Raw genomic sequence first — 18,064 nt, 5'->3', positions numbered from 1 at the left:
CAAGAGGGATGCGCCTGACCCCTCCTAGGAGGTACCTGGGCAGCCTTCCTAGCCCAGTCCCACCACAGGCAGCACCAGGAGCTACCCTCAGGGCCGGTGATATGGTCTCCTAAGGTCTCAGAGGTGGCCAAGCTCTGTCATGGGGGTACTATGTGTGACTTTTCCTTTTACATAGCCCAAAGGATATGGAGTCTAAATTTTAAGTCCCAAAAAACAGCACTTAGCCGGTCTCAGACAGCCCCGAGTCCAAGGGGGAGATTTGGTGTTGGAGAGTCAATGGAGTTGGGTTTATCTCAATGGCTCTGAGAACAACTTTCCAAGGTATCAGGTGAGGGCAGGTGGCACAGGCCCATCACCAAGGGCATGGCCCAGACCGCCAGCAAATGAATATCCCCCATACTGCAGACATTGAAGGCCTGGCCTCCCAGGCACTGGGAAAACCAAGCAAAAACAGAAGCGCCTGGGCTGCTGAGGCCTGGGACTCTGCGGTCACAGGCTCCGGCTCATACATGTAAGGTGAGGAATCAGCACTTGAACCTTCTCTCAACCCAGCTGTCAACTTAGGTGTCTGTAACTCAAATACCTTCCCTCTTCAATCCTTGAAAGCCGTACTCCCACTCAGGCCCCACTGGCCCCACAGCTGCCTGGGTGGCATCAAACCTGAATCACCCAGGGCCAGGGCCACTGGTGAGCTTCCTGGTGTGGGCAACGTGCCTGCCTGTTCCCCTCACGGTCACAGAGCACATGAACAACTGCCCCCACACTGGCCGCGCAGTCTTGCCACTCTGGGACCCCAAGTCTTTCACCGAAGCCCAGGCTGCAAGAGGCCACCACACATTTCTGCTCTCTGGGAAAATTGAAGAGGGCTCTGACCAACTGCTTCCTGGAAGGAGCCAGCACTGGCCCAGACACCACGAGAGGCAAGGTGCTGCTACCCCACTGCACTCACAAGGTGACCCTGTGAGATCCCTGACCCGGCAGGAGAGGCAGTGAGGAGGGGGCCCTGGGGCCATCCCAGCAGCCAGAGGCAGGTGGCAGGTGGCAAGGCAGGCTCAGGCTATTCTCAATAGGCTTCTTCCCTGAGTTTGACTCTTTGAGTTGATCTTAACTAATTTAAACCAAAATAAACTAAACTAAAATAAAAGACAGGAGTCTCTCACACTCGCATATCCAGCTCCATGGCGAGGAGTGGGGGGAAGGGTGGGCCTCTGATGGGAAGGGAACAGGTCAAGGGCTTCAAACCCCATTCCGGATCATTTCCAGGAACCCGGGGCTAGCCACCCTCCTCCTTGCACACACCCTGCAGGTGCCGGACTCCGCCCCACCTACAACACATGAGGCTGTTTCCCCTTGGAGGAATTCCAACTCCAGACCCCAAACACTCATTACAGGCCCTCCTGCAAAATACTTACGGCAAACAGCTTTACAGTATTTGTACATTTACACAAAAATAGATCCTTTTATATATATATATATGTATTTATAACTGGTTACACGTTGGAGTCATAATTAGGCATCACCAGTAGTAGTTGGCACAGTTCGTCATTTAAGCTCAGGGTCAAGTTCTGTTTTCGTTTCGCCGTTCCAAAGTACAAAAAGCAAAAGAAAAAAAAAAGTCAAAGGCATTTCCTCTCCATGGTGTTTTCTTAAATATAGTAATGTCATAGGAAACGGTATGTACAGATGAACAGCGCCTCCCGACCCCTCCTCTGTCTCCTGGAGAGAGAGGCTGGGCTCTGAAGGAAGCAGGGGTCAATGCGGCCGGCTGCTGGACTCTGACGCCTGCCTCTTGCGTGAAGGAGTGTAGCCATTGAGACAGCCGTTGGTCTGCCGTTTGGAGAGTCCTCCGTTAAGGATGTCCTGGATGTGCTGGACGATGAGGTTGATGGCCACTGTGGGGCAGAGACCAGCAGTGTTAGGGACGGGGGAGGGAGGGACGGAGGCGTGAGAGCAAGTACAGGGGCTGTGGCTGCTATCTGGGTCTGTCACACACGCGAGAACCAAGGTCAAGACTTCCAAGGAAGTTGCCTGCCACGTATGTGAGGCCAAGCCATTTCACTTCCCAGAACCTCTGGCCGGGTAACAACCTTCCTCTCGCGGCAGAGTGCAAAGGAGCAAGGTGGACAATACCTGGCATTCATCAGCCCTTAATGAATGGGCTTCTTAGCAGCAGAGGATCGAGAGTTAGTGCTTGGAGAAAACAGTCCACCAACATTTCGCAGGCCCAAGGCCTGGCTACGGCTCTGACAACACTGGTCAGGAGATCCTTCCACTATGATAAGCAATCCCCTGGAAGACATTCCCCCCCCACACACACCCACCCATCCCTCCTCTCTGTTGTCCTCAGAGATAAATTCAACGCCTCAACCAAGCAATCAATGCTAACATCTCCCCAAAATGGAAGAAACACCCAGTCTTTTCTGATGTGACACAGCACTCCTCGTGATCACACAAACATCTCATTTGTGAGGAAGTGAAGGATGTGCCCATGTTCAGGACTAGTCTAATGACTAATGGGCATACATCCTAAAGATGTGTCAGGAAAACCGGAAGAGTTGAGGTACATGTCAAGGTTGAGAGAGAATGTGTCAATGGCAAGTTTTCTGGATGATGACTGCACTGGGGCTGTGAATGACTGCAAATCATCCTAAATGAGATTAAGGAGGAAAGCTGCTTTTGCAACAGCCTCAGAGGCAAAGCTCCCAAATATCATTAGAAGGTGACGGCAGCAGGTGGTCGGCGGCCCTGCAGCGTGAAGCATGTAAGCACGCTTCTCCTCACCCACAGGTATACACAGTCAGCAACTAACGCAATGGTGCCATCCTGCTCAGGGTTCAAACACCACTGAAGGGACCTGCTGTATTGTCCACACTGGCTCCAGAGTAGGACTAACAACGGGCAGAGATTTCATACCAAGGGATGGCACCCCACCCGGACTCACTCACCGAGATTATCTGCACCTCTAGGAATAATCACATCGGCATATTTCTTCGTCTATGGAGAAAAGCACAAGATATTAAAGGGGAAATTCAGAGGTTAAACTGGCCTGAACTCCTCCTCCAAGGGATCATGGGAAAGTGCCAGTCTTCCTGCTACCAACCCAGAGGGCAAGGCAAGAGGCTTCCAATAGGATAGTGTCTGCCATTTCATGGTTGAGGCATCTAGAGATTTCAGGAACCCAAAAGGGACCTTATTTAGCTGGAAAATAATGGGAGAAAGAAGCGAGGAAAAAGGGATAAACAACAAACAAGGAATGAGGGCTTTTCTGTACCAACGAAGGAAGCGAATCAATTAGGTGGCTAATTCAAAAATATATATTCATCTGCTCTCAATGATAATAAACCCACTTTTGCTTAAGTTCTTGTTAGCAATGTCTGTCTCTGCTTATGGCCTGCACAAAGGACATTTGGTCTTTGAAGTACATGCTTTTTTTGTCGCTATTGAGAAAAACTTGGATTAGAAAAGTCCAAATGTGAAAGTGGAGCAGTTCACCTTGGACCTTCATGCTCGGGCTGAGATGTGGTAGCACCGACTCCCGGGCACAGGAAAGCTGTCCACACCCATGGCCAGTGCCACGGCCTATTATTACACCATGTCAAGTTTTTTTTTTATAAAGTGCACCATTAGTCATATTCCTTTCATTTTTAATGATCTTAGATTTTGTGGACCATTTTAAAAGTGCCCATGTCCTAGCATACGACCTCAGTTCAAAAGCATTGCCTAGATACAATGCAACACAAACATAAGGTGCACAGGCTTCTCCCTGTGCCTCCACCATGCTGTAGCTGTTGCAACAGGCCCACATCCAGCCTGAACAAACTCATCAACGGAAATCACCCACAAAGTGTCTGTCTAGAACTTTGAACTCCACTATAACTAAGTCAGATGGCAGGAAGTTGGCAGTTAATTCTATTCACTGTCTAGTAATAAACTCCCATTGTGTTATCAAGTTAGAGCAGGCACGTCCTTGGGAGAGAAATGGATCACAGAAAGGAACACGGGATCTCCCAGCTCCTCGGCACTCTCTGGCCTCTTCCCAGAAACCTAATCTCGTAACCCAACCCTCTCCAGGGCAATGAGTGGGGACCTCAAGGTTATTCAGCAAACTCAAAATTTACCTGTATCTGATCTGAAATACAACTTGATGTAAAGAAACAAAGGCAGGTTGGGAATACATTTTTCCAAAAGAGGAAAAAGAAAAAAAGTTAATTGTTAAGACTGTTGTTTGTTAAGAAAAATTCCCCACACCCAGCTTAACTCTGAACCTGTTCCCAAGGCCTTCCCAAATGGCAGGCTCCCCAGAGGACCTTATCCAAGAACAAGTCCCAAACTCGCCCGCCCTGCCCTCAAATCCTCTTTGGAGTTTAATTTAATTGAGGGATCTAATCATCGTGTGGCCAAGCTGCAGAAGACACAATGACTGGGGTGTAGGACTCGCTTTTGAAATGAGGCCATCAGCATGGCCTCCTCTCTGACAACCTTACTACACTACATGCTTTGATCTCCAGCGGGCTTCCCCGCACCTGAACCTTTCTGTCCATTCCCCAGGAAGTGGAAGCTGTCTCCCAGGCTGAGAGCTCTGTTTCACTAAAAGTGGAGGGGCTCAGCCCTCCTTCCTCACTTCTCTCTCTGAAAGCGACCCTCCTAGAGAATTCCCAGCCACCACCGTGGGTAGGACTACAAGGAGACGCGTGAAGTCCATGCCAGGGCTTTAGTAAGGAAGCCTGTGTCCAGCATGACTTCTCTGGGGCCAAAGACAAGTGCCAAACTGCGTTATCTGTGGCTCCCTGCATCAGAGCTCTGTGGAGGGCCATGAAAAGGCCTCCATGTGCTTGGTTCTACCCTAGAACCTATACTCAGGGCCAACAAAACAAAAACAACTCACTGGTAAGCAGAACTCCTCGAAGGCGGGCTTGACGAATGTAATGTACTGAGAGAGGATCTGCTCCAGGTCCCGCCCTCGTTCACTGATGTCCCTTAATACTGCAAGACAAGGAGAAGCAGGGGTCAAGAACGGCGCAGGAGCCAGCATGCCCGCCCCTCGCAAGTATTCGGGATGTTTCCTGAGCCAGCGTCCCGAGCGACCTGCCACCGGGCAGCTCAGCAGCAGCAGCTACAGAAACAAAGAGTTCCATGCTTCTCGTTTTACTGGAGTCAGATTCTGCTGTGACAAAAATGTTCTTCGAAACGAAACGTTGCCTGGGCAGGATCAACAGTCTTCTTGTCTCTAATTGAATTTGACTCCAATAAAAAAATGTGATTTCACAATAAAAAGGAGGAGGAAGGTTAAAAAAATAAAAAAAGGTGGGGGGACAACAGGAAGCAGTGGAGGCCAGACAGGTGGTGGGGGTTCCTGCTGTCTCCCGTGCTTACCTGTGCTCGGAAGTCTGAAGACTTGCTAAGCCCGGATCCCACCCACAGTCCTTGCAACACCGGGGAAGGGAGGCGGGGTGGCCCGTGGCGGTAGCGAGGCCCACCACCCCACGCACATGGGTTTGCAAGCAGGAAAAGCCACATTGTTAAGAACAGAAAATGGTACACTAGGAAACTATGAGTTGTGACTATGAAGAAGCCTGGGTGAACCATCTTCCTGGACAGGTTTACTCAGGGACTTATCACCCGTTTTATTTTTCTTTCTTAATAGAGGGCAGAAACGAACAAACAGATCAAGTGGTGAATCCCGATGGTGCCACGCCACATTAAGCTCTTACAGCCTCGGTTTCTCCCTAGGAGCTGATATGTACGGAGGTGCCCTCAATCAAAATGGCCTCTCACGGCTGACGTCATCCACCAAGTCTTTCACCACCACCTGCAAAGGTTACCAGATCCACCCACGGCCATTGGCAATGGCCCTTCGGTCGGCTCAATCGCAACCATTTCTTGGCTATCAGACTCCAGTGTAACTATCAGCTCTCCATCAGCAAACACCCGGGAACAGCTGTGAATTTTCTGGAAAGCAGCGGTTTCCAATACCGCACGTGCGCATGCCCACACACGCACTTAGGGATGGGGAAGGAGAGAGAGTGTTGACGTAAGTTTACAAGATCAGCAGGCTAGAAAAGTGCCGGGGAGTCCACATTCCAGAGAGCCACCGCATTCTGAATTTCAAGGCAGCTTGTCAAGCGTCCTGGTAATAAAACGCTCGGCTAGTCCCTAATGTGCCAGGACTTCCCAACTGCCTGCCCTACGTGCCCAGCCCCGCCTGGCCAGGAAACGGCTTTCTGCTGCACTGCCACATAGGGATTGGCTGGGAATGCTCAGGCAGCAGGGAGGCCTAAGGAGCTGCCACGTGGCCAGCACCCAGAAGTCCTCCAAGCTCTGGCGCACGTAACCAAAATACACAGAATGCAGCCTCCAGTCCTCCACATGCTTCCAAAGAAAGGTCAGGGAAAAAGGAAGCCAGATTAGAAGGGTATCAGGGCTGGGGTCAAAGCACGCGCACACACACACGCCACTTGGGCAGCACTCACTTCCCTGCAAATAGCCCAATGCCAAGTTTGTTTTACAGGGCGTGCTTTTTCACACAACTTCTGAAGGATTTGGCACTGGGGGGACCTTTGCCGTTCTCTAGGCACGCACCTACTCTTTCACACGAACTTCTCCCTTCCTCTGGCCCTGATGTGGCCTCAGTGCCAGCTGCTGGCTTCCCTGTGCCTGGCAGACCTGGTGGCTTCTTCTGTTATGTCACTGGTTAGAATCGGGTGGAACCCTAGGGGAACCCTACCGTACAGCCCAAACCCTGCTTCTGGTCCTACGTGCTGTGGGAGGCACTGACATGGATGTGAATTCTGACCTCAGTAACTCCTCCTCTGTGAGCCTGGGCAAGTTACTTACCCTCTTTGAATCTCAATTTCCTTAGTTGTAGCATGGGGACAACAACAGGAGATTCCTATGCAGGGACACAGGGAGGGGGGCACAACACTCTTCCGCACAAGGAGCAGAACACAGCAAGTGTTCCTTGCCCACGTGTTTCTGTGAGACACTTCCCTCTGTGACGCACCAGAGTGGCAGAGTGGCAGCACAGCAGCTGTGATTTCAGGCAGGAAGGCAGGACAGGCTCAGCTGCCCAGGCAGCAGACTGAACCCCAAGTCCTACAGAGCAGCAGGCGAGGTGGTACTGTGGCCCAGGAGGGGACACAAACACCATGACAGCAGGAAAAACAAATAAGGAAGCGGGCAAGTTTCCCCTTAGGAAAAGGACACAGAAAATGGGTCAGAAGGCTGCCCACCAGAGGGAACACACAAAAAGCAAATGTCACTGCCCATCTCTGCTCCCCAAAGCTTGAGACAGTAACCTCACCAAGCACCCTGGGACCCCTTCTTGAGCCAAGAACAACACGGCACCTGCCAGTTTTCTGGACTGAAAGGCACTGCCCTTCAGACACAGCCAGCAAAGAGTGGCCAAGCCCAGGGCAAAGCCTGAACAAGATCATGGCGCAAGTGGTACGCAGAGGGCACAAAGCAGCTCCCCCATCCTCACTCAGAAGACAGTACGCTTGCTGCACCAGCACAGGCCCTTTCTGAGAAGGGAGACAAGGGCAAGCAGCTACGGGCAACAGCATCCCTCGCCTGGCTTTTGGCTTCAGCCCTTCCAAACACAGCAGTGCTCCTTCTGGTCAGCCCAGGCCCAAGGACAACTGCAGAAGAAACTGAAAACACAGAGGAAGATTCCAAACGTGTGCCCCACAGTAAAAGAACAGACCAAACATTCCCAAGGCCGCTGCAAACTTAATTCTATGTGACCTGGACACAAAGAATGACACAGAGGGGAGCAGTCATCGGCGGTGCTAAGCACTCCTGAGCCCCACTCCATTCGCACGGCCAAGGGCAGGGCAGGGTGAAGGGCAAATGGAAGCTAAATCCTCACAGTGCAAGGAGGGACCCCTCAAAGGCCCACTGCTCAAGAGCAGAACCCTCTCCTGCGACAGTCCCACACCCAGGAGGGTGACAGATGGCTGAAATCCTGGAGCAACTCACGTCTCTAGGAACGCTCTCAAGTTCAACAGCTGCTCCTGACGAACCCACCCCGTTCCCTCATCCTGCACATCTCCAAGTGCATGCCAGTCATACTTCCTGCCCTATGTGGAGAGAGAAGGGATCTGTGTAAACAGTGCGTAGCGGAGCGACTTGTGGGGGGAGGTGACAAGATACCACTAGGGAAGGTAGTGACTGCCAGACCTGACCCTCAGAACCCCCCCCACCACCGGAGAGTCCCATCACCCTGGGGATTACCCCCAATGTTTCTATGGTTCCCGGGTTGAGAAACGGGGTCAGGCATGTTCTGTGTATCTACAGAACATGACTCACTGACTTTCCACTACTCCTGACGTGGTTCTGATTCTCTGGGCCCTCCTGCTGGACAAGCAAGTACTGGCACAGCTCCGCAGGCCCTGACAAGTTCCAGTGGCAAATCAGCAGACACGGGTGGCTTCCGCCAGAAGCAGATTCCTTATCTGCCACGCAAACACTGCCCATTCCACCTGGCAGCTTATCTACGTTGGAGATGGCCCGGCAGGGAAGTGAGACACAAAGAGGCTAACACGCCACTTGCCCAGGGTCATATTTCTAGGAAGTGGGACCTCAGCCTAGCTCCCTGGGCTGCGAAATGTACTGTTTCCGATGCTTCCTAAACTTGGCAATGAATAGGGACACTGAGCACACCAACCTGGGGATGATACCGCTGGGGTAGGGGGGAAAGGGACAAGCCAGACCATGGGAAGGGGCGTCCCTTATTCAAAGATGAACGCACTTTTGCTCATCTAGAGTCTTCCCCACCAACCCCGTCCCCGAAAGGCCTGTGCCGTTCATGTTTCCCACAAAGAAACTCAAGCCTGAGATGTCACAGACCCTCTGGGACTAAACCACAGGCCTTCACAGCACTCACTCACAGTCACGGCCTGTCCCCACCCCCGATTCATTTATGACCACAGGGAGGGCAACCTCCAGGACGGGTTCCTGTCTGCTCTGCCAGCTCCCAGAGGAGCCTCTGTGAGGACAGTACGGACACAGACCACTGCAGACACATCTCATGGCCCGAGAAATGGTCACCTGGACTCGAGTCTGTCTTCACTCATGTCTCCTCTGCCACAATAATAGTCCGGCACAGGGCAGTGGTCACTCCACTTGCCCCACTCAAAACCCTGTGGAAGCTCTACCCTGCCTCAGCCTGGCCCTGACCCACTTCACAGCACTTTCCCCAAACAGCCTTCTGCATATCCCAGCCACTTCTGTCCACACCCCCTTGCCTTGCGTCCACCTCCCCCACCCACTCCCACCATGAAGCCTCTGGATCGCTTAAGAAGTAGACCCTACTGAATTCACAGGCCGGCTCCCCAGCCTGAGTGCTTGCACCTTTGGGCAAGCACCAGGTATAGGCTCAGCAGGGCACAGGCGCACAACTCACAAAGGCCTACAGAAGGATTGGGGCTGCTCGCTGGCAAAGCCTCCTCCAAGCTCTCAGGAAGATGAAAGCCCTTCCACAGGCAGGCCTAGGGAAGTAGGCTGGGAAGATGAGCTGCCCGGCACTGCAAGCACAGTGGGCTCCTGTCCCCAGATGCCCTACAGCTAGTTCCCCAAATCAAGGCATTTTGATTTTGATGTCTTTATAGCAGGTCGGGGGGGGGGGGGGGGGGGAGGGAGGAATCACAAGGCACTGAAGCATTATGCCAAACTTTTTTCCCAGCAAAACCAGAATGTCAAGTTCTTATTTTATCTCAGTGACCTCACAGGCCTTAACAAAAACAGTTAAGTGACTAATCCCTTCTCAAATGTCATCAAAGTTTGGGCACGAGGATATCCTGGGACTGGGCTGGGCTGGGCCACAAGGCAACCTCAGGGAAGGCACACGCATGCACTTCAGGTTCAGGGTCCACCACAGGCTCCCCTACCACAAGTCCCGCAGCAACCTGCAGCCTGGAGAACACACCTCTGCGGGAGAGCCGGGTGTCGGCATCTGTGTCCACGAACAGCTTCATCTGGAACAGGTCTCGGACCTCCTGGGAGTAGAAGGCCAGGATTCCTTCAAAGAGCACCACGTCGGCAGGGTAGACGGTAACCGTCTCCTCCTTCCTGCAGGCAGAGGGCACGTGAGGGCCAGCTGGGGCCAAAGGCCTTAGAGAGCCCTCCATGCCCTCTAAGTGCCAAAAAAGAAAAGAGTTCCCAATACGGACAAAGGGGGTGCCTGCGACCAGTTCTCCTGAGCTCTGGCCTCAAAGCAGACAGGGCCAGCGTTCCTCTCCAGAAAAGCCCTCATAATGTGACCATTTAAATGCAGAAGCTCAATTCTCTCCCCACAAGTCCTAAGGCCAATTGAAGAAGGGAGGAAAAGAAGAGACACTGGGATAAAGTCCTCCAGGCTTTGACCAAGAGGAGACATGACAGAGAGAGCATCTGTGTGGAAGTAAAGACTTAGTTGTGTCTGATCTGACTGTACCACAGGCCAGTGTCAAGGTCATGGGTCAGGACCCCTCAGGGCAGCTGTCCTTATCAGTGCCTCCAAGGCAGATACTAAGGTGGGGACAGTGAGCAACTTGATGAGTAGATAAGCAATGGCTCTGACAGGCAGGGTCTGGTCTCTAGCACAGGGGCTGGCACTGGGGTACAGTGGGTTAAGCATCATTCCATTCCCAGTCAGGGTCACAGGAACATGAGGTCCACTGGAGAAGGGGTGGCATGCCTCGTGGAGGCAACCATGAATTCTGACAGCAGAATGCAATGCCCTTAAACTCTTGCACCTTACCAACTGGGTCCATGCCCAAGTGAGCCATGGGAGCAGAAAGAACAGTTTTCTTTGTTCATCTTCCTGGCCCTCTTCTGCCCCATCTCCTTGCACATTCCAGAAACAGCAACTCGGAGATGTTAACAGAATAAACATGTGGTTCTTCACCCAAGCCCCAGTCATGATCCCTTCCTTTAGAATTAACAAAACATGATGGCTGGGCAGTTCCAGGAAGTGCCTGGATATACTCGCCCAACGTGCCACCTGCAGTGCAGCCACCGCTCTGAAACTCACTGCAGTGGGGCCTTTGCACAGAGCCAGGGTAGAAGGCTAATACACAGGATGGGGAAACGGGTACAGCACAGGCTAGGAACATTCTGGGCTGCAAGTGGTTGCAATCCCTGCTCCTGAACCGCTTACCTACCGGGAATGGGAGACAAAGTCGTACACGGGAATCTGGACCGTTTTTCCTTCTGTAATTTCTTTGAGTGTCTTAAAGATGAGTTCATTGTCAAAGGCATCTGGAGGAAAACACGCCATTACAGACAGTCCTCAGCTTTAAACTGCGCTCTCTTACGGCCCTGGCCTGGCATCCCCACCCACCTATAAACCCCCTACCGCACCCCCAGAGAAGCCAAGCTCTTCTCCTCTGCCATCCCATCCCTGGCCTCAGGCAGCTCTCTCCTGCCTGGGACTTCAGCTGCTGCCCTGGCACAGGTATCCATCAGCCTGGAGAGCAGAATCAGAGCTGGCGGGTATGTTGTATAGGCGCCATGCTAAACCACCAAGAGAAAAACCCAAACCAGCGAAAAGGAGTACTGATCCAAGCTGCCGGGGAGACCCCCAAGATGGCTAGCTCTCTGCCTGTTTGCCCTCCAGTGGGCTGCACCCACACAGTGCACGCATGCATCATGGTCAGACCGAGCACCCAGACAAGGGTGTGTGTACTCCATGTAGCGTCTGGCTCAAATGCAGACTCAGTAAGACAGGAGCTAAGCACCACACGGAGCATTTCAAAACCCCTCTCCCACAAGTCCCCCCATGGTCCTCGGAGTTAGTTATGACGTCCTTATTATATACATTGAGATGGCTCCAGAAAAGCAAAGCAGCTTCCTCATGAGCAGGACTAAAAGATTCCCCCCACCAGCCTATCACGTCCACACACACACACACACACACACACACACTCACTCACTCACTCACTGACCCACTCATCCACTTACTCACCCGGGTGATCAAAGTTGAACTGGCCCTTGAGGGCCTTGGCCTTCTGCTCGGACGTGAGGACACGGTAGAAGCTGTCCTGGCTTAGGATGACCACCTGCTTCTGGCGATAGTCCACTTCGTTCTGACCCAGGAGCTGCACGATCTTGGCACAGACGGAGGACTGTGTGGAAAGAGAGCACTGAGGAGTAAGAGGCAGGGCTGTGGGTAGTAGGGCCACTGAGCTAACACATGTTTAGGAGGTGAGTTACGAGGCTCAGGAAGGATGGACAGTGGGGAGACACAGCAGTGTGAGGACCCCGAGAGTCCATTCCTTAGCACAAGCCACGCCTGTCAGGCACCTGCAGTGACAGCAGAGTCACCAATACAAGATGACATTGCATGATTTGCATGATTCTGCTTGCTTGCTCCCCAGTATAGTCGGAGAAGAAAGGCAGCACCAAGCAGGGAGAGGGTCCCGGGAGTCAGGAGGCAGCTGCACTACCCCTGGGACACAAGAACGAATCAAAAGTCACAGACAGAGTTCAGTTAGGGTGAGACCAAAATCAAGGCTTTAGCCCCCCTTCTGTTGGTTTCTTGGCTGTAGTCCATTTCATCTTCAGAGTGACACATAGAGCATCAATGTCTACAACACCTGCTAACTAAGAGCAGGGAGGCCTGTTCCAGAAGACTTCACATCAGGACCAGTGTGACAGCTCAACTGGCTAGTCCTCTGTCTGCAGGCACCAGCATTCCACATAGGCGCTGGTTCATATCCCAGCTGCTCCACTTCTGAACCAGATCCCTGCTTATGGCCTGGGACACAGTGGAGAATGGGATCCTGGATCTGCATGGGAGACCTGGAAGAAGCTCCTAACTCCTGGCTTCAACTGGCAGATGGAAGAGTTTTCTCTCTCCTTCTCTCTCTGTGAGTCTGCCTTTCCAATTGAAACAATAAAAACAAATTTAAAAAGACTTTAAATCCATATGCTGGGGTGGCCATTGGGGTTCAGTAAACTGAACTACTTATTGCTTGCATTAAATGCATCCCATGGGCTCGGCAGCGTGGCCTGGTGGCTAAGGTCCTCGCCTTGATCCCATATGGCCGCTGGTTCTAATCCTGGCGGCTCCACTTCCTCTCTGTCTCTCCTCCTCTCAGTATATCTGACTTTGTAATAAAAATGGAATAAATCTTTAAAAAAAAAAAATGCATCCCATACTGGAGAGCCAATTTGAGTCCCAGCTACTTGTTAATGTGTCTGGAAGGCTGCTAATAATGGCTCAACTAAGGAGACCTATCTGAAATTCCAGGCTCTTGGCTTCGGTTTGGCCCAGCTCTGGAAAATGTGGTTGAGAAGTGAATCAGTAGATAGGACATCTTGCTGTCTCTCCCCACTCTGTCACTCTGCCTTTCAAATAAATAAAACATATCTTTTGTAAGGAAGGAAGAATGTATGGATGAATAATATGGTTTTCAAAATTTTCCATGAGTTTTAAAGTCCCTTGAGGCATCTACATTTTTCTCTCCAATGACACATACCCTTCCTTTATAAAGGAAAAAATATATTAAAATAATTCAAAACAAGGATTTTAAGTAACTCATTTAAATTTGATACTATTAAAAAAAATACGCTAGGATTAAAATTCTAGAAGCCATAACTTCAGTCTCCATGGTATTAACTATGAGGTTTTATAAAAAATGGATGTATTTCTTGGGCTCAATTTTAGATGCCTTACAATCGAACTTACTTTGCCAAATGATTTTTTTTCGAAAGATTTATTTTATTTTTATTACAAAGTCAGATATACAGAGATGGGGAGAGACAGAGAGGAAGATCTTCCGTCCACTGATTCACTCCCCAAGTGAGCGCAACGGCCAGTGCTGCGCCGATCCAAAACCAGGTACCAGGAACTTCTTTCCAGGTCTCCCATGCGGGTACAGGGTCCCAAAGCCTTGGGCCGTCCTCGACTGCTTTCCCAGATCACAAGCAGGGAGCCGTATGGGACGTGGAGCTGTCGGGATTAGAACTGGCATCCATATGGGATCCCGGCGCTTTCAAGGTGAGGACTTTAGCCGCTAGGCTACGCCGCCGGGCCCTTGCCAAATGATTTTAACCAGACAGACATGAAGATATTTTAAGTCTAAAATCATTTGATGACAACACCCGTGAGGGCTGGATGGTTGAGTTGGTTAGATAGAACTAAGCTTTAATACCCATTGACAAGTGCCAGAGCCAAATGGGATGGGGGACAGACTGGTCTTCTGCTACACATACTGGCAAACCAGGGTAGGGGGCGGGCCTGGTGTGGGTTATCGTGGGTCGCCCCAACTAGGCTGCAGCTCCCACTGGTTAGTGTGAGGGCCGAGTACGTGCTGGGCAGAACCAGACTGGACTGCAACACCCATTGGTTCCAGTGCAACTCGGGACTGAAAACAGAACCAACCCAGCAATTGCAACCACCAGCTGATCGGGGTGATGGACTGTGCCGGGCCCTGTGCTTGCTAGAACATGCAAGAAACTAGTCTGGGAATACCTCAAAGTTTCTTTGGAGATCTCCCCAATCGAACTGCTGAACTCAGAACTCTAATCAAGAAAAGACAGAAGACAGAGCAGATCAATCATTCATCTCAGCTATATGTTGGCAGCGAAAAATGGGGCAAACGGAGACTTTATGATGGACCATATCAATCAGTGGACGATCTCATCGAGCGAAACTGGCAGCGATTCATAACTGGAGAACTATTAACACCACTCGAGCACATATCTCAGAGCATGCCCCACATCCGGGACTTGGGGTGGGCGGGAAACCGGGTGGAGCTTCTCCCTCAATATCCCCCTTTACCTCAGATACAAGATGGAAACAATATGGACATAATAGTATTACCCTCTTCCCTATCCTCCTGAACCTTTTTTTTTTCTTTTTCTTTCTTTAACTGTGATTAACTATGTAAAGATTGTCAACAACAACACAATAAAATAGATTATAAAAAAAAATAATAAAATAAAAAAAATAAAATCATTTGACGGCTCTGAGCATAAGGACACCAGCCATTCCTGTTTTCCTAGCCAACCTTCCAGAAGCTGTTTCTACAACATGCTGTGAGGTACGAGCTGCACACACCCACCCAGGATCTTTGGGGGGGGGGTGGATGGAAATGTTCATCATCAATTTTTTGAACATCATTTCTTTGCCTGACATACTTTTGCATGTTACCTTGGAAAAGTACTTAAAACCTACTTTCTAGGCTACAGATTTTCTCTGGGAACAAGGCAAAGCTTGCACACCACCTAATTCAAAATGAATATACGGAGTGGCATTTGTCTTGGTGGTTAGGATGCCAGCTAAGACACTTGCATCCCACATCACAGTGGCTGGCACCAGCTCCCGTCCATATTCCTGCTGCTGCAGACCCTGGGAGGCTGTGGTGGCCGTGCAAGCAGCTGAGTTCCAAGCTCCCAACTTCAGTCCCTGACTCTTGATCTATGTTTCTTATACCCTAAGGCTCTAGGAGAGTAAAGTCTCTAACCTTCACTAGCAGAACTTCTTCTAGACATGTAATCTATTTTGTATATTCAAAACATAGTATTTTCCCATTCACACTGAAAACTCAGGAAATACTGTTCATATGCACTGCAACCTCATCACTTCTGGAAAAGTACATACGAAAGTCACATCACCCAGCTTTGCCGACAGTCACACCACCGCCAATTACTAGCACTGTAGCCGACTACCTAGTAGCTGGCTGGCCCCACAGCAAGTGCACCATTCCAGCCCCTCTGTGGAAATTGCAGCTGCTGTGCTCTCTATTAAGGAAAAGGGGCCCCACAACCGCATGGTCCTCACTTCTGCAGTAGAATGTAAGAAATCACAACCCAGAAAAAAAGCTGTAACACCAACAAGCATCATACCGCGTGAACAAGTAAAATAAATTTGCCTCTAAAGTTATGTGTAATTTAAGTCATTTCTTTACTCATGGTATTTTGAAGAACACTTAAGCACTGCCATGGCAGAGTCCAGTTAAGTCTGCTCAGAGGTGCGTGTGTCTGAATCTCCCAGTCACATAGCTGTGGCTGGAAGAACCCATGCTGAGCCAGACTTCCTGCTAAGGATCCTAGCTTCCCGTCCCCACTGCCAAGCATTGGGAGGATCCTGGGCTGGTAGATGACCAAAGAGCCAATGGAGCCAGGCTTTGCCTGCTGGCCACCTGGCAGCAAGCTCTGGGGTCTTCGGGGTCTGGAATTACTGCCTAGGGACATCCAAGGAAAAGGCCACCATGTGGGTAGATGAGAATGAATCCTGAGGGACACTCAACAACAGGGCCACTGTACTGGCAGTTAAGCAAGGGGACTGAGACCTGGTGGTTTGGAGGGGAGAGACTGGAAGATCTGTATGGTTCAGACTCATGCACCAGCCCACATGGGAATCTGGAGTTGGGCTTGTTAACATAGAACATTGCTGACCACCACACACCAGTACACACTAAAGCTAGGGTTGGGGGCTGTCTAGCAAAACTAAATCCCAGTACCTGACTGAAAGTCGGAACAGGGGATGGTTCACATTAGACAGGGCCATGACACTAACTAGCACGCACGAGAACCAGGTCTGTGGGTAGATTCTGTGAGGGATGTGTGGGCCAAACCCTGTGGAAATGCAAGTCCTGCTGGTTAGCTCAAAAGCTGGGGAGGTGATGGGCTGAGCTAGGTGTGATCGTGCTACCTATCAACACTCATGGGTACAGGGACAGAGAATAGTCTGGGCATGTCTAGGCTGCAGCTCCCACATGTGCATCTTAAAACAAGGGGTGGGGTGGGCCAGGCCACAATAATCACCAGCTAATACAAGGCAAAGATGGAGCAGCAGATTATGCTGGGCAAGGGCCTAGCACCCACTGGCATGTATGAGATTTGGGTCTATGAATGAGCAGCGTGGGGGAACTTGGGAAACTCTCCCACAGTCATAGTTCCCACTGATGAGCACATGGTCCTGGCCTAGTAGTCAGGCAGACTAGGCAAGGCAGCTCCAAGTATTGGTTAATGTGTGGGTTGGTTTTGGAGAATGGCGGACCAGGCAGGGCCAAGCAAACCTTAGCTGACCAGCAAGTGCAGAAACCAGATTGGAGTGCAGGTCATGCTGGGCTATGCTGTCACACCTACCAGGACTAGAGCAGGCATGGCTAGACAGAGAGTGGCACTGCCGGCACATGTGTGAGCACACAGTGGGGCTAGTCAGATTGAACTAGGCTTCAATGACCACTGACATGTATGAGACCCTAATGGGATGTGGGACAGACTGGACCAGTCTGCTGTACATACTGGCAAGCCTGGGAACCAGGGTAGGGGGCGAGCCTGGTGGGGGTTATTGTGGGTCGCCCCCACTAGTGTCATGAAGGCCAACTGTGGTGGGCAGGATCGGGCTAGGCTCCTACACCCATTGGTTTGTATAGAAGATAGGGCTGGAGACAGAACTGACCCAACAATTGCAACCACCAGCATTTGCATAAGCAGATTTGGGGCGAAGGATTGTGCTAGACCCTATATTGGCAAGCACACACAAGAATCAGGCCTGGGACCACCTCAGATGAACTTCCTATGGAGATCCCCCCAACTGAATTGCTGGACTCAGAACCCCAACCATGGAGAGAACTGCAGGTTTAGTGGGTTGGCTGTGGAATGCATGAGTCAGAGCTGGGCCTCCTCAGTGGCTTCGCCGGAGCAGTGCACATGGAGGATGTGACAGTACACTGGAGTCCACAAAGGACACCTGGTACCACAACAGAGGACGGAGGACAGAACAAATCAATCAGCTACCCCAGCCAAGTGTTGACAGTGAATAACTGGGCAAACGGACACTCTAAGGTGGACTATGTCAACCAGTGGATTCTAGAGATTTCATCGTGCTTGGAGTGGCAAGATTGGCAGTAATTCCAAACCATCGAACTATCAAAACCTCATGAGCAAGACCCTCAGAGCATGCCCCACATTGGTGGTGTCAGGTGGCTGCCCTCCATCCCTGGGTGCAGAGGCATTTCTTTCCTCTAGATACAGGAAGGAAAAAAAAATAGAATGTGGAAGTGGTGATCTCTCTCACCTTCTGTAGCCCTTGATCCTAATCCTCCTAATCAACTATGTAAAAATCTTCAGA

At 50.9% G+C, this 18,064-nt stretch overlaps 1 protein-coding gene across 3 annotated transcripts in view; it reads right to left on the bottom strand.

Annotated features, from left to right (window-relative positions):
• Window positions 1-1,458: 1,458 nt before the first annotated feature.
• Window positions 1,459-18,064, bottom strand: part of UCK2 (uridine-cytidine kinase 2) — an 85,097-nt gene continuing 68,491 nt past the window's right edge. For all 3 annotated transcript variants that reach the window (XM_058660573.1, XM_058660572.1, XM_004589147.2), the window contains exons 2-7: window positions 11,945-12,104; window positions 11,142-11,238; window positions 9,926-10,068; window positions 4,886-4,983; window positions 2,946-2,994; window positions 1,459-1,892 (exon numbers count right to left, since the gene is read on the bottom strand). In XM_058660573.1, the coding sequence (XP_058516556.1) occupies window positions 1,753-1,892; window positions 2,946-2,994; window positions 4,886-4,983; window positions 9,926-9,974 (336 nt within the window). In that variant the 5' untranslated portion in view covers window positions 9,975-10,068; window positions 11,142-11,238; window positions 11,945-12,104 and the 3' untranslated portion in view covers window positions 1,459-1,752. The remainder of the gene's footprint in view (window positions 1,893-2,945; window positions 2,995-4,885; window positions 4,984-9,925; window positions 10,069-11,141; window positions 11,239-11,944; window positions 12,105-18,064) is intronic.

This window comes from Ochotona princeps, chromosome 2 (genome assembly GCF_030435755.1).
Source record: "Ochotona princeps isolate mOchPri1 chromosome 2, mOchPri1.hap1, whole genome shotgun sequence".
Lineage (NCBI taxonomy): Eukaryota > Metazoa > Chordata > Mammalia > Lagomorpha > Ochotonidae > Ochotona > Ochotona princeps.
Note: the sequence above shows the minus strand (reverse complement) of the source record. Positions and strands in the feature narration are given on the sequence as shown.